Genomic DNA, 21,786 nt, shown 5'->3' on the forward strand with positions numbered 1-21,786 from the left:
CAGGGGGTGCGGCGATTGGACCCCTAGCCGGCGCCCGGGCGCGCGGGGTGTCGCCGCTGGACGCCCCTCCGCCACCTCCGCCCCAGGCGCGAGGCCTGCTCCCTCCCCTCGCGCGGCCCCTCCCCCGCGCCCTCTCCCCCCCGCGCGGGCCTGAGCCGCGGAGCCGGGACGCAAGTGCGGAACGCGGGGCGCAGGCGGCGGCGGGGCCGAGGCTCCGGCCGGGCTGGCGATGGCGCGGGCGGTGGGAGAGCGGGGCCGGCGCCGGGCCGGGTGGTGCGGGTGGCACCGGCGCTGCGGGCGGGGCGCGCTCCTCGCCTTTGCCGCGTGGACCGCGGGCTGGGTGCTGGCGGCCGCGCTGTTGCTTCGCGCGCACCCGGGCGTCCTCTCCGAGCGCTGCACAGACGAGAAGAGCCGGCGTATCCTGGCCGCGCTGGTAGGTCCCGCCGCCGCTCTGCCCCGCGCCGCGCGTCTCCGGAGAGGGGATCGCACCCGTCCCGGCTCCCAGCCTTCCCCGGGGACTCGGGTGGCGGTGGCACCTGCCGGGTGTGTGGGATCCCGACACAGGCGTGGAATGCCAGAGCGCACGCCCTGGTCCCCCGAATGGGAACGCAGCCGCGAGTGCTCCGTGGGCGCGCGGGGGGTGTCTCTCCCCTTTTCGCCAGAATCCGCCCTTCCTCCCCAGCCAGCCTTTGAGTCCTACTCTCGCTACCCCTGAGCCCGAGCTCCAGAAGAAAGTTTGCAGATCTGATCCGAGTGTCCAGGTCTGCTCGAGCCTCCGGGTAGCCCCCTCGGTGCCCGCCTCCAGTGTCGGGCGGCCGGGCTCGGGGCACGAGCCAGTGCGGGGTTCGGGATCGGGGGTGCCACGTCTCTGTTTCTGGGGTCCTCAGCGCTCCAGCCCAGCCCGCGTTGTGTGATTCCACCCCAGGCTGCCAGGTCACCCCCTACCTCGCCAAGCCCACGCGCAGGGATGGTCGGGCCCCTTCCTCGGTGCGCTCCGGAGCCCAGGCTCTCCAGCGTCGCGGTCTGTGGGAACCGATGCTGAGTGCTCGCTGGCTGGCGGAGCGCTCTGCGGAGGCGGCTCAGACAGGGCGGATCCCGGGTCCTGGGGCCGAATGCTCGCACCCAGCAGCTCCTCAGCTGAGCGGGAGAATTAAGGAGAGAAAGAAACATTTGGCATTTTATAGACTGCCGCGTGCGCTGAGCTCAGATCCTGTGAATGAAATGCTCATCTTGAGTTGATTGGAAACGTGGCTAGCCGTTCCCTCCTGCGCAAAGGAGACTTGCATAAAGATGGGAGTCCCCTAAATCCCGGAAAGGGGAACATAGTAGCAACTACTCTAACATGACTTCTTAAGCGACTATTCACTTCCTAAAATAGTGACCATCTAAGCATTTGGTTTGAAAACTGATGATCTATTTTCTAAAACATTTCAAGAAACGCATGGGAAGTTTTCAGTCCAATGGCTTACATCTGGGTGGGCCTTTTGAGATTGTAGATTTTCCAAATGTGGGATCACGAAGGTTTTTAAAGTAAATGATTGTTTAAGTGAGATTGGAAATGTTTTTTAAATGAGCCAGGTATACTAGCTAAAACAAGTTATGCTCCCTAATTCACTCTGATGCGTGTGTCATCGTGAATTGAACCTATGTAGGTGAGACACTTACAGATTCTTTCCATTGACCCCTTCTACTGTTACATGTTTTATCAAGTTTGTTTGTTTATTTATTTATTTATTTTTGAGAAAGAGTTTCACTTTTGTTGCCCAGGCTGGAGTGCAATGGCACTATCTCAGCTCACTGTGACCTACACCTTCCCGGTTCAAGCGATTCTCCTGTCTCAGTCTCCCTAGTAGCTGGAATTACAGGCATGCATCACCACTCCCAGCTAATTTTGTATTTTTAGTAGAGATGGGGTTTCTCAATGTTGGTTTGAACTTCCGACCTCAGGTGATCCACCTGCCTCACCCTCCCAAAGTTCTGGGATTACAGGCATGAGCCACTGCACTTGGCCAGTTCTATCAAGTTTTAAGTCGCCAGAGCTCACTAATTTTTCTTAGTAACCCATAAAAGTCTTTTTCACTTATAAATTCCCCCCCTGGTTTTCTTGTCGTGGGGGAAGGGAGTGCTGATAGACTAATTATAGCAAACTAACATTGATGGTTTGGCTAAAGTGGAATACCTGTTTACAAATTTAATATAGTAATCCTTTAGATTAAGATAAAAAAGAATACCATTTTTCATTTCTTCACCTTTGGTTAAGTGACGAAAGGCCTAATGGAAATTAAATCGTCTACTATAATTTAAGTAATTGCTAATCATAACTTTCCCAGCATTCCAGGGTTGTAAATTAAAACCAGTTCTGTTTAGAGGCTTTATCTTCAGTGGCAGCCATATGGAATCTTTTCTAGTCAGACATAAAGCTGGAGAGATTGGTTCTGGCCCTGAAGGCCCTCAATCTTTCCTACAGCCACAAGAAGGATGTCAGAGGCCACCCCATCTCCCTAGGTGTTGATGTGGTGCTGTCTGGTGAACAGCCTTTGCCTGCAGGCCCTGTTTGAGTTCCTGACTCCTGGAACAGTCTCAGAACTCTCCCCCTGCCCCTCTTCCTGCCACTTCCCTTTCTGTCGTTTTCATCCTGAATATGTTGATGCAAGACCCACCACACAGCACCCTGGCTCAAGTTTTACCCAGGATACTCTGAGTTAGGACAGGGTTTAAATACAACCCCAATCTTCACAATCCCAACTCTGCTGGGCTGAGTTGCAAAGTAGAGGTTGGCATTGTGGCTTTCAAGGACTTGAGCTGAATTGAGCCTCTGTCTCTGCTCCCCTGGCACTTCCCGATTCATTCTGCCTGGCTTTTATCCGTAATAATAAAACTGGTTGTTATTTTCCTGATGCGCCTCCAGACTCTCATTAGCTTTCACTCTGAATACCGGAGCACAGAAGAAACCACTTTGCCAGCTGAGCCGAAGGGAGACTTTCTGGCAGGACCCAGGGAGTTGTGGTGGGTTCCCTGCCCCCCAGTAGGCTCGGCTGCCAGTGTTCCCGGGCTCCTGCCTGGCATCACAGGAAAAAGCTTAGACGCGAGTCAGGGGATGGGGGTCAGAGGTCTTCATGTTCTCCCCAAGCCCACACCCCACCTCTGCAGGGAGCTGACCAGTCCTACCTACAAGTTCCTAGCAGAGCCAACCTGAATTGTTCCAAAGGATTGAGCCCTGGGTCTTCCAGCTTGGATTATTCCTGGTCAGACCTTAAGGCTCTCCTTAATGTCAGCTTTAAGAGGAACAACGCACTGTGAAATAGGTGCACTCAGGTCTCTGGAGCCCTACTCTTCTAGTGGGCTGTGTCAGGAGGCCAAGCCAGCTGGGGAGCTAGCTTGGTGCTGGGTCATTGATACACCTGGCTTCTCATTCATTCCACAGGCTGAGCTCTTCACACTGAGGCGGAAGATGCGGGCTGCTGCCTGTTGACTCTTCCTCTGGGAATGCACTGTGCAAATCGTTTCACGGGGCTTATTTCACTGAGTTCCCTCAACAACCTCTATGAAATATTTGCTTTCAGTATCCCAGTTTCATAGATAGCAAAACTGAGCCTCAGGGAGAAGTGACTTGCCCTGCTTCACAGTTAATATGGTGAGGGGCCAGGATACGACCCTGGATAGTCTGACAGTAGCGATGACATGACAGTCAGTGGCTTCCCTAATAATGGAAACGCTACATAACAACTCATATACTTAACCCTTCCATACCATGTCATTTCTTAAGGCATGTCAAAGATATTCTCACAGACTGATATTCTGAAGGCTTAACTGGCTTTTTCGGCTAGTGAGATCTTGGTGGAATTTCATGTAGCTGTCTACATTAGAGATTCATTTTTAATAGGGCAGGCTTATGTTTCTTTGCTGCTGTGATAGAAACTGTCAAGGTCCCAATGGGACTACAGCATCCAGGGCACATACCCAGAGAGATTTTTCAGCAGTGAATGAGTGCCTGAGTGCTCAGCCACATTCCTAAAAGCAGAGAGGGGTTACAGAGTGGACGAGCTAACTGTGCTGAGATTCTGCAATGCACAGCATAGCTGCTTAGGGAGACACTAGCACTGTCAAGTATGAATGTTGCTAACTGCAGAAAACAAACACACAAAAGAAAACCCAGCCCTCAGACATGACCTTGGAGACCTTATCAACAGTTTTCTAGGCTAGAGTGGACAGGTTTTGTTTTTGCCTGAGAACCATGACATAAATTGGAGAGATACTAGGCAACAATTGCAAAGAGCACTTCTTACAAAAGTGGCACTGATGTAATGGGAAGGTGCATCTGTGTGGATATTTTCACATCCATGAGAAGCACAAATCCACTGCAAACGTAATTAATTTGGAAAGCACGCCAGAGTTAGCTGCAATAAGACCTTAACTTGTTTCTTCAGCTTATTTTTAAACCCCAATACCTGTGGATTTTATATGCATACACATCTGGGTACAGAAGTGTACCTGTCTTTAAACTGGCCTTAGGACCTCCTCCTATGCACAGAGAAGTCTGAGAAAGACTATTTTTTTTTTTAGGTGGAGTCTTGCTTTGTTGCCCAGGCTGGAGTGCAGTGGAGTGATCTCGGCTCACTGCAACCTCCACCTCCTGGGTTCAAGTGATTGGGACTATAGGCGCATGCCACCACGCCTGGCTAATTATTTGTATTTTTAGTGGAGATGGGGTTTTACCATGTTAGCCAGGATGGTCTCAATGTCCTGACCTTGTGATCCACCCGCCTCGGCCTCCCAAAATGTTAGGATTACAGGTGTGAGCCAGCGCTCCCGGCCTAAAGACTGATTTTTAAAATGGACCTACATAAACTACTTCTATTGAGCTCAATAACAACAACAACAAAACCTACGTCCTTCAACAGGACAAGGACAGGCTGCTAATAAAATATTCCACTATTATCTTTAACATGATGAAAGTTTTTGGGTTTTTTGGTCTTTCTTGAGACAGGGTCTTGCTCCGTCACCTTGGCTGGAGTGCAGTGGTACAAACAGGACTCACTGCGGCCTCTACCTCCCAGGCCAATCAGGCCTCCCGTCTCTGTCTCCCAAGTAGCTGAGATTATAAGCATGGCCCAGCTAATTAATTTTTTATTTTTGTAGAGTCGGGGGTCTCGCCATATTGCCCATCCAGACTGGTCTTGAATTCCTGGGCTCGAGTGATGCTCCTTCCTCAGCCTCCCAAACTGCTGGGCTTACAGGCATGATCCACATGTCTGGCCTGATGAAAATTTTAAATTCAAACTTGTAATTTGTATATTGACTGTTTTTTAAAATGCTGGATTAAGTCTTTTTCTGCGCTCAGCAGGCACAGACATGCAGAAGGATGCTGCAGGCTTAGTTTTACACTGGTGAGAAGGAGACAAATTTTGTGTTCTACATAAGAAGAGTAGGAATTGAAATGCCAAAAACACTTCATTGTAAAGGACATCAAGGAACGTCTTTGCCGTAACTACACTTGTATACAGATGGTTTCTGACTTACGATGGTTTAACTTGCGATTTTTCAACTTTATGACAGGGTGAAAGTGAGATGCGTTCAGTGGAAACTCCACTTTGAGGATCCATACAACCATTCTGGTTTTCCCTTTCAGGGCGGTATTCAATACATTACATGAAATTACATGAGAGAGTCAACACTTTATTTTACATAGGTGTTGCATGAGGTAATTTTGCCCTGCCAGAGGCTAATGTAAGTATTCTGGGCATGTTTAAGGTAGACGGGGCTAAGCTGTGATGCTCGGTATGTTAGGTGCGTGAAACGCATTTTCAACTTACTCTGGGGCTGTTGGGGCATAACCCATCGTAAGCTGAGGAGGACCTGCGTCGTTTTCAGGCACGCTTTGCTTTAATGTAAATGCTCTCTTAGGACAAGTGGGGTGACTGGGGTACTGAAAAGTTAGGTTATAAACCCAAGACCTTACCTGTGGAAGCTGGCAGGTCTGGTCAGGGCTTTGGTCCTGCTGCCCTTTCTGATACATAGTGTCACGGCAAGAAGCAGGCGTCGGGGAGGCAGGCTTACAAGCCAATGTGCTGATCTTCAGAAAAGCAGCCAAAAGGAATGTTTTCTTCCAAAATCCATAGGCTGGATGCCAAATTCAACAGTTATACCATTGTTCTAAACGTCTCACAACTCCTGTTTGGAATTGCCCTCAAAATTCACAGAGGCAAATCTCGTATAGGTTTATATTTTATTGATGAGGCACAGTTGTGTATTAGATATGGTGCTGTGGGGACCTGACCCAGTGCCGCACTCACATGGCCATGACTGAATGAGCCCTGGGGTAGGGGAGGGAGACAAGAATTCCACTTAGGGGTGGTGCTGGCTTTGGGGCAAAGGTTGATTTGGCCAGGCAGGGTAGGAAGCATTGAAGTCCCATGGAGACACCCTGAATGACATTTCCAACAGAGCAGCTCAGCCTGTCAGCAGGTGCTTGCTTCAACTCCGCCCTCTATTCCCAGGGCCGTTTCTGGTTCTCTGAACACACAGGGCTACTTTGAAACTCAGGGCCTTTGCACAAGTTCTCTGTGACTCAGCTGCCCTCTCCCTCGCAGATTTGTAATTCCTCTCTCAAAATTGAGCTCAGAGGCATCTCCTCCAGGAAGAAGACACCCTGCCCCCCCAACCCTTTCCTAACCAGGGCTGGAGAGAAAACTGACATTGAGCGAGCCACCTTAGGCCGGGCACTGTGTCGGGACTGTCTCCCTGTGACCTTGTTTGACTCCGTGACGCAGTACCATTATCCTCATTTTTCAGACTCGGAAGCGAGCCACACAGCAAGGCAGGGGCAGAGCCCAGAGGCAGACCCAATCTGTGCCAAGCTTAGCCTCACTGGGGCTCTGCCCTCTCACTCTCATGCCATTTAGGAGTTTTGAAGGCTGTCCCCTCTGCTATGTGAACTCCGGAGCCTGGCAGCCGTGATCAGATGGTGGCCCGTCCAGGCTTGCACACAGCTGGGCTTGCTCTGGAAAGCTGGAGCTATTGATTTGGGGGTGGCCCAGTCCCAATCCCAGTGGAGCAGAGAGGAGGTGGCTTCTTGGCCGGCACGTGTCTCTCATGGCTAGTGGCGCTGGTGGCCACAGTTTAGATGAAAGGGGTGAGGGCCCTGGCAGTCACGGTGGGTACCCTCCTCACTCTGCTAATGGAATGGGGCCCAGCGTCTCTGACACTTCTCTCCTGAGCCTTCTCTCTCAGTTGCAGCCAGGACCACGTCTCCCCGCCCGCCCCTCCTCAGCACTGTGGGACCCTGAAGTTCCCAGCTCAGAATCACAGCTCTGGCTCCACTGGAGTTCTACTGTGTGCTTTTCTTTCCTTTTCAATGGTTCTCTATGCAAAACTACTTTTGATTAAATGAAATATGTGATAACACTATAAAATTTTATGGGAGTGAATCAAACTATTTTGGGTATCATACTTGCGGAAGTTTTTTTAATTTAAAAAATCAGAAAACAATTTTTTTTGCCTTTTCTTACCAGATTTATAAAGATGTGAACCTCTGTAAATACCAGGTAAAGTAGGAGGCAAATGCCAACCAGTAAAACGAACAGCCCCTACTGCTTCTGCCAGCGACATCTTCTTGCTCGTGGGGGCTTCAGTTCCTATCATTCATCCTCACCTCACCTCTCAGGGCTGTCCTGAAAGGTCTTGGAGGAGCCTGACCAGCTGCCGTGTTCTTCCGAAGCGCGGTGTGGAGGCCACGGCAAGCAAAGCGTGCTGGACACAAAGGGTCCCATCCCCCCCATGCGCCTTTCATGACCGCATGCCTTGCAAAGAGTGGCCAGGGTTAAAGCCAAAGAATGACATTTTACCACGATTCTCTTGAGTTAAATTCCAAGATGAACACAGCAGGTGCACAATATGTTTAAAGCAGCTGGCGAGTGTATGTTAATACAGCTTCCTTACAGGTGTGGGTTTCCAAAGACGCAAAGCCCCAGGCAAACAGGGTGGTGTCACTAGCTCCAGGGCCAGGTTCATGGGTTTCTATCTACTCACGATAGAAACTCTCTCACTGGCATCACTGTGCTGGCCAAGCAAGACCCCACACCCCCAACCCAGGGCATTATAGAGAGATCCAAAATGCAGTGACTGGCAGGAGCACCCCCTTCAGCTGGAAGCCAGGGAGCAGCTCAGACAGCTCGGCTTTGGCCTTTTGGGCTGTTGTACTACCTGAAATAGTCCTGACAAATATCTAGATACTTCTTTTAAGCACTGGGACTGTTTCTTTTCAATAAGCACTTTGAACAATTAGCCTGCAGTGTTTATAAAGGCCCCCAGTCCCTCCCTTATCAAATGTTTTGGGGCCAGGTGTGTTTCAAAATTCAAATCTTGTTGAATGTTAGAAAGATCATATAGTACCTTATATTTTGCATATGGGGCAGTGCCAGTAATCAAGTTAATAATGCTGTAGTAGAATGTACGCAAGTTCATACCGCGTCAAACACACATAGATACAAATAGGCTCACATCTTTTCAGCTGGGTTTTGACACCATGTAAGGTCAAATGAGTCATGAAAAACTTGTAGTTTTCAGAGGTCGTTGATTTTGATTTTTTTTTTTTTTTTTTTTTTTTTTTTTAAGACAGAGACTTGCTCTGTTGCCCAGGCTGGAGTGCAGTGACACAATTTCAGCTCACTCCAACCTGCACCTCCTGGGTTCAAGCGATTCTCCTGCTTAAGCCTTCTGAGTAGCTGGGACTACAGGCATGCACCACTATGCCTGGCTAATTGTTGTATTTTTAGTAGAGACAGGGTTTCACCCTGTTGGCCAGGCTGGTCTCAAACTTCTGGCCTCAAGTGATCTGCCAGTCTTGGCCTCCCAAAGTGCTGGGGTTACAGGGGTGAGCCACCATGGTAAGTTTGATTTTGGAATTATTTATATATCTAGGCACTGGAGGTCCAGCTTTTGACTTCAAGGAGCTGCTTGTAATCTGCTTGGGATGGGTAAAGCTGACCTACCCGGCCACCTGTGAGGCTGGGCAGTGTCTGGTTAGGAACCCAGGGCTGTTCCCGGGCCTCTTCTGTTGCCTGGCTCGTGCATATGCTGTGGCGTCCACACACACTTGCCACTTGGCTGGTACAATTACCATGCAGGGAGGCAGGGGCACGACGCAGGGAAGGAATGTGAAGCCTGGGGCAGGTAAGGATGTGGCAGCATGGCTGGACCATGGAATCCAAGCTCAGGGGCTCTTGGCCCCATCCTTTGTCCCGGCACCATGCTGCACTTTGCTACTGCTGAGGCTTCAAGGTCCTTTCTCATAAATGAAACGGGGTGAGAACATGAGCTTTGGGATTTGGTATTTCTTATGAACTTAGAAGAACTAGGGTAACTCTGTGGTTTCATGTGCTGTAGAATTTCCAGGAAGGAAGAGAGGCCTTTATTTGCTGATGTGGAGGAAGATATTTGTGGGGGAAATGGGTGGGATTAGGAAATATACTCAACCCCTAATCAAAATGGTCCAATGGTTTAGCGTTTCTGAAAAAGAAAAGAGAGAAGAGGATGACAGTCCTCTCCTTCCTTCTACTCTGCGCCTCTTCCTTCCCTCCCTCTGGCAAGATTGTCAGGCTGGACCAGCTTCTTAGGGAATTTGTGGTGTGGTGGGGAAGGCTGCCAGGTGCCCTAGTGGCTCCATCCTAGGTCTCCTGGAGTTTAGAAGACATACCCCATCTGGGGGCTCTTGGACAGCCTTGCTCACTATCGCCTGAATGCAAACACACCCAACTCTTCCAGAATGCATCCTGCATGGGCCCTCCTTGGTCCCTCTCCTCTGCAGCTCACCAGCCGTGAGCCCTGTTCTCACTCGTGTATCCTCTAGACACTTCTCCTCTAAACATCTGCAGTTCTCCAGCCTGCAAGCTTTATAGACCACTCCATTTCACGTGGAAAACAGCAAGGTCAAGGAATGTACCTGCAGGACGGGTCATTACTGTGGTCAAGCCCGGGGGCAGATAGGGCTCCCGGGGTCCTCTCAGCTGAGACCTGACCTTGCTGCTTAGATGCAGGAGTCAGAAGCTCTCCCAGTGACCCTAAAGTGTAGCCAGAGTCAAGAGCTACACCTGGTCCAGCCCCTTCCTCTGTTGGTTTCCTGGTCTCTGGCTTTCCCAGAGCCACCCAGCTGGATGATGGGAAGTCAGCTTCCTGGCTGCAGGTGTCCTGATTCTGCAGACCTGTCCCAGGCCTGACTGAGTTGTGTAATGACTGTGAGCAGCTCCTTTAACCCTACCCTGAATTACTCACTGGCTGGGTGGCCTCTGCGGTCCACAGGGCTAAGATTTCTCTGCACAGCTGGATTATCAGTGTCCTGAGGGCAGACCCAGGCTGTCCCTTTCTCCGACCCCCAGCCGAGAGATAGACCTCTCCATGGTGACTGACTGTCCCCTTCCTTCCAGTGCAGGGACTACCGGGGCGGTGCGCTGGCTGGGGACCTCTGCGAGGACCTGTGCGTGGCGGGAAAGCTGCTGTTCCGACGCTGCCTGCACTACAACAGGGGCAAGAAGGTGCTGCAGGCCGACTGGCGGGGCCGGCCCGTGGTCCTCAAGTCCGAGGAGGAGGCCTTCTCCAGCTTCCCGCCCCTCGGCCTGTTGGAAGGGGAGGGTGGCCAGGATGTCCCCGAGGCGGAACTCCTCCTGATGGTGGCCGGGGAGGTTAAAAGCGCCCTGGGCCTGGAGCTGTCCAACAGCAGCCTGGGGCCGTGGTGGCCGGGCAGGCGGGGCCCGCGCTGGCGGGGAGAGCTGGCCAGCCTGTGGGCCCTGCTGCAGCAGGAGGAGTACGTCTACTTCAGCCTGCTTCAGGACCTCAGCCCCCACATGCTGCCCGTGCTGGGCTCCTGCGGCCACTTCTACGCCGTGGAGTTCCTGGCTGCAGGCAGCCCCCACCACGGGGCTCTCTTCCCCCTGGACCGGGCCCCAGGTGCCCCTGGGGGTGGCCAGGCCAAGGCCGTCAGCCACATTGCGCTCAGCTTCTTGGACATGGTGAACCATTTTGACAGTGACTTTTCCCACCGCCTCCACCTCTGCGACATCAAGCCAGAAAATTTTGCCATCCGGAGTGACTTCACAGTAAGTGGTGCAGGGCGGGTGTGTTTATGTGTGAAGAACGGAGTTCTCGGGTCTGGTGGGAAGGAAATGAGAGGGTTTCTGAGCTCCTGGCCTGAGTTAGCAAACCACTGTCACTTCTGTAGTCTCAAAGAACTCAGAGAGCTCCCACTCACCAGACCACTTCCTCTCGGATGTTAGCAAGGAACAGATGCATCTGGAGTGAGGATTTGAATGGACGGAGCCCACAGTGGGAGGCAGAGGGCCAGGCCAGGTTCGTCCTCCCAGAGGGCTGTTCTGGTTCCTTCACCTGAGCCCTGTAGCTGCTTTGAGTAGCCTCTCTTGCGGGTCTGTTTAAGTTGAGCAGAAAATAGTCCGCAGGAGGCGAGGGGCTGCAGAGGGTGATGAGGGAGGGTGGCCTTGTGTTGGGGTGCTGTTCTCAAGCTGCACACGCTCTGTGACCCGGTGGCTTTTTTCTGGAGAGGTTCCAGTTAGTTTCCATTCCCTATGTAAGACTTCTAGAGGAACAAATGGAGCTTTCATGCATTCCGCAAGGGAAAGACCTGCCCAGGTAGAAATATCTGCCACTGCGCCATGGGGCCCATGTGTGTTCATCTCCTGCCCTGGGGCCGGCAGCCGCGTGAGAACAGCAGGAGCGGACAAGCAGCGGTGGGAGCCTCAGTGTCTTCGTGTAACACAAACCCCTCTCCCTTTACCTGACTGGGCGAACACTGATGTGTCAGAGTAATGCTGCTGCAATGATCCCAGTGCCCTCACGCTGTGCCAGGCGCTGGGACCCTCCGACAGGAAGTGGTAATAGGGCTGGCAGGGATGCCGCGGGTGCGGGATGGGTTTGGGGAAGGCGGCGTGCTCTGCTCCCCACCTGCTGTAACAAGTTCATTCCTACGCGGTCAGTGCCGCCAACCGAACAGCCAGACCAGCTTAGCTCCAGTCTGCTGGTCTGCGGGGCCTGCTGGTCACTGTGGGGCCTGGTTCATGGTAGGGTCATGCTCTTCATCATGGTCGTAACATAAAGGGACAAAAAACAGGCACCGTTACTGCCAGTCATGGCCTCCAAGGCAGGTGACACAGGAGTGGCATGGCCTTCTGAAAGCAGCTGGAAAACTAAATCTGCTGCCAGTGTAAACCCTTCTCCAACCATGCCCTCAACCCTGTGAAGGGCATCATACATCTCACCTTCAATGCTCTGTCCTAATGCCTCGGCCCCTGCTGCCCTGCCGGGGCTGACAAGCCAGGGGTGCCTCAAAGTGTGGCAGGGAATGAGCTAGGAGGTTCTGGGAGGTTCCAGGGGGTCTGTGTGCTGGGCTGGGAACTCCAGGGGAACTCAGCTCCGTTTGCAATACTCTGAGTGCCATGTGCATCTCCCAGACACTGTGCTGATATGTGTGTGGCGGGGAATGACCCACAGGCACACTGAGGCCTTGGGGAGGAAGTCAGGGAGTATCCACGCACAACCCCCCAGCTCCGGGCAGCTGCGGGCCAGGGGGGCCTCTCAGTCACCCCCTTCTTCCTCCGGCAGGTATCAGTAAGCATCAGTGAGTGGGATCCAGCAGGTGCCATAATTGTTGAGGGAATTTCGAGGATATTGAGGGAATTTCGAGGCTATCTGCTTCCTGAAGGAGCTGGGTCTCATGGGGTCTGTGAGGCCGAGTGTGTGACATCAGATGCTTTTATCTACACGCTTGTCGATTGTCCAGTGACTGGTTTGTGGGAACCACCTAAGTTGTGCCTCCAATACCTTGCACACCATTGGCACAAAACATCTGCTCAATGAAATAATGACTATGTGGCCTATGCCTAGCCCTGGACTGTGTTTTGTTGGCTGGTGCTGCACCGCTCAGGGCTGTTACCGCCACTGCAGCCTTGGCATGGGTGAGAATAGGGAGGGGAGGACAGGAGTCATCCCCTTCATCTGTCCTGCTGCTCTGGACCCTTCTTGCAGACCCTGGGGTTCAAGGAGTTATTTTACCCAAGCTTTTATAACTTTTAAGTGAAAACGAGCAGTATCTGCATCACCAGAGAGCTCATTAGAAATGCAAATTCTCAAACACCACCCAGACCTACTGAAGTTGAAACAACGGGGGATGGGAGCCAGCAATCCCTGTCTTAAAAACAAGCCTCCTAGTTGATTCTCATGTGGGCTCAAGTTTGAGAGATGGTGAGCTCAGAGTCCGGCAAGTGGGTCCTGCCTTTGAGCCCAGGTTGCTGGGCTGCCCCTGCGGAAGGAAGGGGCGCCTCCCAGCGGATGCCCACTTGCAGATCTTGAGGGTGTGCCCAGTGTCTGTAAATGAGTAACTAGGAACCATCACGACTTCATGATCCTAAACTGCTGCCCCCAGTACTCTTTTCCAGCAGATGGTACCGTTTCCTACTCCAGGGCCACGCTTTTTGGTGAAGAATGAAATAATTCTTGTTCATTTTCCTATTCTGATGCCAGGAGGAAGTTTGAAGAAGATGAGGCAAGTTGGGTAATTTCATGCAGGAAGGATTTTATGATTCTACTGATATTAAGAAACATGATGCAGGTTTTTCTGTTCTTTTTTTTTTAAATACTGTTCTTATTTTAGGTGCATAGGATTACGTTTATAAGAGCTGTAATCCATTGTAGACCTCATACACTAAAAATTAAGAAATAAATCTGGCTCTCCTTGAGAGATGAGAAGGAAACTATCAGAAATGGGAAGAAGTTGCAAGAAGCTAAAATTCTAATTAGGGGCCCAGGGGAGGCTGGGGAGTGTGCCAGAAACTGCAGAAAGAAGAGTCGTAGCCCCAGTAATGAATTATAAAGACGGGAGAGTCATTAGCATAGCGCTTCTTCATTCTTAGTGTGTTAACCAGGGCAAATAATGAAATCAGCTATTTGTTTTGGCTAAATAATGGGATAGGAAAGATTACAATGAGAAGTTGTAGCGCCCGAATTAGTAATTAGGCAAAACCCCTTAAATAGAGAAAAGGCCTGTATTGTTTATTTTCATTATTCTCCACATATTTTGAAATACAACTCCATTTTACCAAATAATCCCCAAGAAACTTCATTGCCTTTAGCATCAATCCTGAATGGAAAACTAAAACTAAAACCCAAACCAAAATGTGCCTCCCAAACTGCATAGAACTGAGGAGGAATGACCAATGAATGAAACGCTGTTTGAAACACTCCCAAAGGGAGAAGGAAAGACTGCAATTTCGATGCTGACCTGTGAAGGCTTGTGAAATGCCACCGACTCCATCAAATCCATCAACTTTCCTAGTGGCTGTTTAACACCCGAAGCTATAAACGGCTTGATTTGGGCAGATTCCAGGTTTTTTCAGGTTTGAGCTCATCTGTTTGTGTTGTTGCATCCAGGTGACAGAGGAAGAGCTGCATATTTTAGAAGTTCTTCTGTTTTTGAAGTCTGTTTGGTTCAATGCCAGGGAGATAAAGCTGAAGTTCCAGGGGTCATCGGGTTCTCACGACGACAGTGAACTCAGGCGTCCCTCCTGTTCAGGTCCTTTGCATATCAATCTTTTTTTTTTTTTTTTTGAGACGGAGTTTCGCTCTTGTTACCCAGGCTGGAGTGCAATGGCGCGATCTCGGCTCACCGCAACCTCCGCCTCCTGGGTTCAGGCAATTCTCCTGCCTCAGCCTCCTGAGTAGCTGGGATTACAGGCACGCGCCACTATGCCCAGCTAATTTTTTTGTATTTTTAGTAGAGACGGGGTTTCACCATGTTGACCAGGATGGTCTCGATCTCTTGACCTCGTGATCCACCCGCCTCGGCCTCCCAAAGTGCTGGGATTACAGGCTTGAGCCACCGCGCCCTGCATATCAATCTTAATTCGAGAACTTTCCTCCACTTTGTCAGTCCCAAACCAGCTGACTCAGGTAACAGACATGCCATGAAGAGAACACAGGCACTGCCCACCTGTTTCTCCATCACACCCGGAGACCTGCCTCTGGAATGTGGATTGCTTGGATTGCTTGGATTCACAAGGATAGATTCTCAGTATCTTACAGTTTTACAGTCCTGACTCTCGACGGTCAGAGACCAAAGTGATAAAGGAGCGGAGGGGAATTTCATTTACAAGACATCTCAGAGATCCTACTGGCAAAGCTGAGAAAATGTCTAAAGATGAAAAGTGATATTTGTGGTGACAGTTCCGAATCCTGGGCTTTCACCAGTGGCTGCAGAGCTTCTTTTTGCAGTTAAAGCCTTGCAATAACTATGACAGTTGCCTGTGTAAAAGAAAATGCATGCAGACACTTTAGGGGAGCAGTCCACTCCCCAGGGCATGGCTGGGGCTTTCCTCGTGGCTCGCGGGAGTTCTGGGATCACCTGTGACCTGGACAGTGGCACCCGCACGAGCTGAGCAGAAGCTGTGAACAGGCCCCCTCTCCGCGGAGCTGACCTGCAGCCCTTTGATAGCCCTGTGCTCTTTTGATTACAGGTGGTGGCTATTGATGTGGACATGGCCTTTTTTGAACCTAAAATGAGGGAAATCCTTGAACAGAATTGCACAGGAGATGAAGACTGCAATTTCTTTGACTGTTTTTCAAGATGTGATTTGCGAGTCAACAAGTGCGGAGCGCAGCGTGTCAACAACAACCTGCAGGTAAGCAGAGGCCGCCAGGGCCGGGGGAGGGAGGGTGCTCTCCCGCTGTTCCTGCCCTAGCACTGCAGATGCCCTCTGTGGAGCTCAAGGGCAACCTTTTCAGGCCGTCCATCTGGCTCAGTCGATGTGGTCAATAAAGGCAGGACCGCGGGGATCGTACAGTCACGTGCTCTTTGTTGCCCGCCCCCAGGGTTGTTGGTCAGGTGACCCAGGGGCTTCTGCTTAGGGGCGCGCCCTGCAGAGCTGGCTGCTGGGCTTCCTCTTGCCCAGGCCCCACCCCACATATCAACAACCTCTCATGGACATGGGCACACACACGATGAGAACCCAGAGACTAATCCACCAAAGACAAGACCGAGAAGGGTGCAAAGCAGTCCTGAGACACTGGCCTCACTAGAGGTTGGACAGAAAGCACCATCCAGACAGGCCAGGAGTCAGGACCAGAAGGTAGTTTAGAGTGGAAGAAATGAGCCGAGTCCAGAAGATCAGCCACAAGTGGAATGCACGCAGGACTCGGGCATTCAGAGGCAGTGAGCCTCAGGCTCCCCGTCTGGGGTTGAAGCATATCCCCTCTTGTGGCAGAAGTTGTTTCTTTCTGCCCTCACTGAAGCTTTCATGGAGGGTGGATGCACCTGGGCCCACAGGTGCTCATCATAGCCGGAGGAGGCCCCGCAGCGTCCAGGTGGACTCCCCGTGGCCTGGTTGCATGTGATCGCTCACGAGGCTCTGGCTTCACACTCTCCAACCTGCTCCCCTAGTGGGCCTTCCACTGTAGCTGGTCCTCCTCCTTCCTTGAACCTGAAAGGCCAGTGTGAGTCCACTGCAGACCCAAAACGCAGGTTACGTAGGAGCAGGAGAGAGGAGCCCAGCGTGGTGCTGCATGAGCCGTGATGGGGATGATTTGGGAAGGCGGGGACAGGTCTGCTGTTAACCTAGTGGTCCCAGCCAGGCCAAACAAACACCCCGACTCTACCACCCCAGAGTCTACAGAAACCTTCTGGGCCAAAGAATCACTGAGTACTTCCCCTTTCAGGAAGCCTAGGAACGTGGTGGCCTTCAGAGGCATCTCCAACCCAGCCTCTTTAATGTGGACTCACACCCTTGGTGGAGTCTGTCATGAAATCATTCTTTTTGAGCTGTGGGAAGAAGATAATTTTCACCTGAGCATCCGCTGCCTTGTGATCCCATCCCACAGAATGGGAACACAAACACCTGCTCTTTGCACTATAACGAGAGGCTGAGTTTACACCTTTATGTAGAAAGGGCTCTTACTGATTCATTAAGGGGCGGGAGGAATACAAAGAAAATTGACCGAACAGTCACCAAATACACAAATGATGAAATCCAAATGGCCAAACAACTTGGAAAATTAGTTTGTCTTACCATTCAAAGACATGCAGGTTAAAATTCAATGATAATAAATTTCACTTACCAATCGGGAATAGTCATTGAAATGCTATTAATTAACAGTTGAGGCTTCAGGGAAATAGAGAAGTGTGTATATTGCTAAGGTGATTGTGAATCACTTCTCTCTTGAGGGTGTGTGGCTGTTAGACATAGCCCTGCTCTTTAGTTGAGCAATTTTATTTGTGCACATATCTGATTATTGACTTTAAATAAAGTCCTAGAAATGAAATTACACTTTTTATTAGGATATGAGAAAATATGAAGCATTAGGTGAAAAAAATGCAGGTTACAAATTAGTCTTTACAATACCATCCTATTTTTGTTAAACAGTATATGATCCCTTATATACCAAAATGTCAAATATACCTTTATATCTCAAAATGTCAAAAGCAAGTACTTCTGGAAGGTAGGATTACAGATAATATTCTTTATTTTATATTTTCTTAGTTTTTTACTTTTTATTTCTATTTTATTTTAGAGACAGGGTCTCGCTTTATCACCCAGGCTAGAGTGCAGTGGCACCATCAATCAGCTCACTACAGCCTTGAACTCCTGGGCTTAATTTTCTACATACCCAGCCTTACCCAATTTTCTACATTTTGAATCCAAAATACCCAAAAAAATCTTGCTCTCTATAAATTTACAAATCAATAACATGGAATAAAAACTGTCTCAGAAATAGACCTATGAAATACAGGTATTTAGCCTCCAATAAAGGGGGCCTTTTAGACCAGGGCAGGGAGAGCTGGATTGCCCAGTGAGCAGTGCTGGTAAACTGGCTGGCTGAGCACGACAAACACCATGTTAGCTCCCTACTCCTGACCTCACACTAGATTCCAGATGACTCAGATACATGAAAAGATGAAACCCTTAAGGTACCAGAAAAAGCTGGGCGAGTTTCAAATATTATTCTAGTGTAGAGAAGGCCTTTGCAAGTATGAGACAAAGCCAAAGAGGAACCGTTGATAAATTTAATTATCTTTCAGAAGAAAATCCATGTTGGTGTAAACAAAATTACACACACACAACAGAGCAAATTTAAAACTTATATGAGAAAATTTGCAAAGCGTTTGTGGTTCTTCTCATAGACCAGGGATGCAGAGGTTGGAAGGGGGCTCCTTCCGGCTGCTGGGGCTCATTCTCCCAGGACTGGCTTCACCAAGGGGAGACCCACTCTCCAGAGGCAGCATCTAGTGATTGGTTCAAGAGGGTGAACCAGACACCAAGCCCCCTGTGCCTCACTAAGGGTCAACTCCACAGGGACCCCCCAGCCCCACACATTTGCTTCTTCCTCAGTTCCATGGAGTGTGGTTCCCAAGGACAGGCCTCAAAGAATCCCTGCCTGCAAACCTCCGTCTGCAAGTCGACTTCCTGGGGAGCCTACCTAAAGCAAGGGCAAGGTCCTTAAAATATAAAGAGCATCTACGAATGAACACAACAAAGGCCAAAAGTAGAAACTCAACCGTTCATTGAAAAGGAAGCACCAATAGCTCTCTAACTAAGAAAACTGCAAATGAAACCATTTTCACCCGTCTGTTGGCAAAACGAATCTGTGACACTGGTGCTGGAGAGGCTAAGGGAGGACAAACATTCTTGGATACGTTGCCAGGGAGTAGAAATTAGTAGAAATTTTATGGGGTCAATTTAACATGTTTATCAAAACAAAAACGCACATGCCATTTAACCTGGAAATTCCATTTCTAGAAATGTAGTCACATGCACAAAATGCAATAGCATATATCTGCAAGACATTTATTGCAGCATTGTTCATAATAGAAAATGTTATTATGCAACCTCAATTCCATCAATAGGGAACTGGTTAAATAACTTATGATACAGGCACACATTTCACAAGTGGCCATTCAATCACATGGAATATCCTCATAAGAACCGATTTGGAGGGAATGGCTGGGCGAGGTGGCTCATGCCTGTAGTCCCAGCGCTTTGGGAGGCCAAGGTGGGTGAATCGCTTGAGCCCTGGCATTCAAGAACAGCCTGGGCAACATGGCAAAATCCTGTTCTGTACAAAAAATACAAAAACTAGCCAGGCATGGTGGCACACGCTTGTAGTCCCAGCTACTCAGGAGGCTGAGGTAGAAGGATGACTTGAGTCAGGGAGGTCAAAGTTGCAGTGAGCCAAGATGGCACCACTGCATTCCAGCCTGGGTGACAGAGTGAGACCCTGTCTCAAAAAAAAAAATCAATTTGGAGGGATCTCCCTCATATAAATGGGGGTGGAAGTTTGAGAGCAGCGGGTGTAATATGCTACCTATGTGTAAAAGAAAAAGAGAATATGCATGTCAAAGACTGTCTCATTCTCAGAGCGGGAGCTGAGCGGCGGGGTGGGGTGGAGCCCAAGACTGCAGTCTGGCCTTAAGAACATTTTAGATTTTGCATATGAAAATGTATTCTCTATTAAAAAAAAACACACAATTAGGTTTTGAAAAGAATCCTTGCCTTTGCAGGGATTGCGAGATGGAAGTTGAAGTTTTTGTCCTCTGTGAAGCAGTAGCTCTCTACAACAGAGCCGTTTGTTAATGAATCTGATACCGAGTGTGATACAGAGAAGTCAAGCAGGAGGAAGCATGCAGCTCCCACGCATTTCTCCCCAGGGCGGGCAGCTGGAGGAGCCATAAAACAAACATGCTTACACTGAGAAATTTCAAGAGATCCTCAGCATCACTGAATTTCATACCTGATTAGAATGAAAGAGAGTGGCTAATTCTTACTTCTGCTCCTAGAATGACATGTTTCACAGAGCCTTAGAAAAGCCTTATGCCTGCAGCCTGTTCCCTCAAATATACCTTTATTTCCATGAGCCTTAAAGTGCGATACAGGCAGCCACTCAAGTTCACACACTTCTGCCTCACACACTGTTTGGCCCTTCAGACGACCTGGTCGGGGGTCATCGTGGTCACTAGGACCAGCTTGTGGATAAGAAAACTCATCTCCAGGTGGTGACGGCAAAGCTGGCCTCCCTCAGGCCTGCAGAGGACAACTCTTTCCACAGCAGTGACTGCCTGTGACTTCTGCTTCCCGTCCTCCCTAGAAATGTGTCCAGTCCTTTTTCAGTGTCGCCCAGGACTTCCTCCATCTGCTGGGGGGCTGGAAATGGAACTTTCTGTCTCATGCCAAGGTTGGCTTCTCCTCTCGGAGGTGTTATTTGTTCCTGGTGCTGAAAGGTTTAAGCTGCAGAAGTGAACGCATGTTTCAGAATCGGATGGTCTCTGAATTGCGCTCCCTGAAGGATGGGGGTAGGGTGGGAGAGAAGCCGAGATCTGTTTCAGAACCCATCCTGGGCTTGGGAAACTTTCAGGAGGATTTGCTGCCCTAAATTAACTGCCCACCCTTCTTTCCCTCAGGTCATCTGTGACAAAATATTTCGCCATTGGTTTTCGGCACCTCTCAAGAGCTCTGCAGTCTCTTTCCAGCTTCAGCTGCAGTTACAGGAGGCGGTGCAGGAATGTGCAGACCCTGTGGTCCCCAGCAGGAACACCCAGACAGCAGCCCCCAGCATGTTCTGGAAGCTTCGCAGACTCCTCCAAGCCACACTGAGGGAGCTGCAGGAGGCAGAGAAGTAGCCACTTTCTGGCCTTAAACAAGCTCACACAGGAAAAAAGAGACCTTGATGGATTTCTTCTGCCATCGTTTTAAAGATGAGCCATTTCCCTGTGCAAACCAGTGATCTCTGGGGTGCTGTTCTGGCCTCCACAGTGTGGAGTGCCAAGTGCTGCTGCCAGAGACGTGCCTCCCTCGCTCTGGTCCTGCCCTGGCCTCTGACCTGTTGCCTGGTGTAAAATGAGATGAGGGAGGGGGTGGGCTACAGAGCGTTTTACTGCAGGGCTCTCTGTCAGAAGACACAAACCTGTGTGCAATTGCTCAATGCAGAGAGCACTTGGACCTGGTTATCCCAGCAGAGTTCCAGCTGTTCTTTAAATCGTTACCACATTAAAGTGTGTGTGCATGCAAATGAACGCGTATGCCTGTGCCTGGGTGCAAATGAGCACGTGAGCATGTGTGTGCACACATGTGCCCATCAGTGTCTGCATGTGTGTGTGTGCACAGGTGAGTGTGCTCGAGGCATATGTGCGCCTGTGTGAATGTGTATATGAGTGTGAATGGGTGTGCACATGAGTGCAAGGTGTCAGCATGTGTATGTGTGGGCACATGTACATGTCTGAGTGTGAGCAGGTGAGTGTGTTGGGGATGTGTGTTAGGGTGGGGAGTGGTGCTTTCTCTAGTGTGTCCTCTGGAACAGCTTGTCTACCTAGCAAAGAAGTGTGACCTTTCTTTTGGAATACAATAAAAAAAATACATCTTTAGGGAATGTAGTTTGCATTGCCGAGTGTGTAATGGCTGGCAGCTTATAGTATTTTTCATTTTGTGGAATCCACCAAGGTTACGGATGGGGCTTGGGAGCCACGTATTTTATACACCTTCCCCTGGGCAGGAATTGTAGGTTGGCTTGATGCAGCGTTGTCTTCCCACTCGAGAGAAAATCTAAAGTAGAGCGAATGCTGAGGTCAGCTTTGACTCCAGGCAGGACCAGAGACCCGCACCTTTCTTTTGATGGATTGCTGACGAAGTGATAGGCATCAACTCATACTGCAGCATGATACGCGCATCAGTGGTCGTTCCAAGGAAGCTTTCCCAGCAAAAGACAGACGGGCATGGTCACGCAGAGCCAGCAAGCTTTCACTTA

The 21,786-nt window shown here is 50.1% G+C and overlaps 1 protein-coding gene across 1 annotated transcript; it reads left to right on the forward strand.

The window, feature by feature from the left end:
• The first annotated feature begins 180 nt into the window (after window positions 1-180).
• DIPK1C (divergent protein kinase domain 1C) lies at window positions 181-21,415 on the forward strand. The gene is made up of 4 exons (XM_012465412.3): window positions 181-433; window positions 10,422-11,090; window positions 15,513-15,677; window positions 20,447-21,415. Exons 1-4 carry the CDS (start codon window positions 230-232, stop codon window positions 20,663-20,665), a joined length of 1,257 nt encoding a protein of 418 aa, XP_012320835.3. The 5' UTR covers window positions 181-229; the 3' UTR covers window positions 20,666-21,415.
• The last annotated feature ends 371 nt before the right edge of the window (window positions 21,416-21,786 follow it).

The sequence above is a fragment of the Aotus nancymaae genome, unplaced genomic scaffold (genome assembly GCF_030222135.1).
Source record: "Aotus nancymaae isolate 86718 unplaced genomic scaffold, 86718_ANA_hifiasm-v0.15.2.pri h1tg000020l, whole genome shotgun sequence".
In the NCBI taxonomy this organism is placed as follows: Eukaryota; Metazoa; Chordata; class Mammalia; order Primates; family Aotidae; genus Aotus; species Aotus nancymaae.

What these genes read in the sequence shown, in the direction of transcription:
- DIPK1C (XM_012465412.3), top strand. Translation starts at nt 230, where the DNA reads ATGGCGCGGGCGGTGGGAGAGCGGGGCCGGCGCCGGGCCGGGTGGTGC. An exon ending in GGCGTATCCTGGCCGCGCTG is followed by an intron (nt 434 to 10,421) that starts GTAGGTCCCGCC and finishes CCTTCCTTCCAG; the next exon opens with TGCAGGGACTACCGGGGCGG. An exon ending in GTGTCAACAACAACCTGCAG is followed by an intron (nt 15,678 to 20,446) that starts GTAAGCAGAGGC and finishes TCTTTCCCTCAG; the next exon opens with GTCATCTGTGACAAAATATT.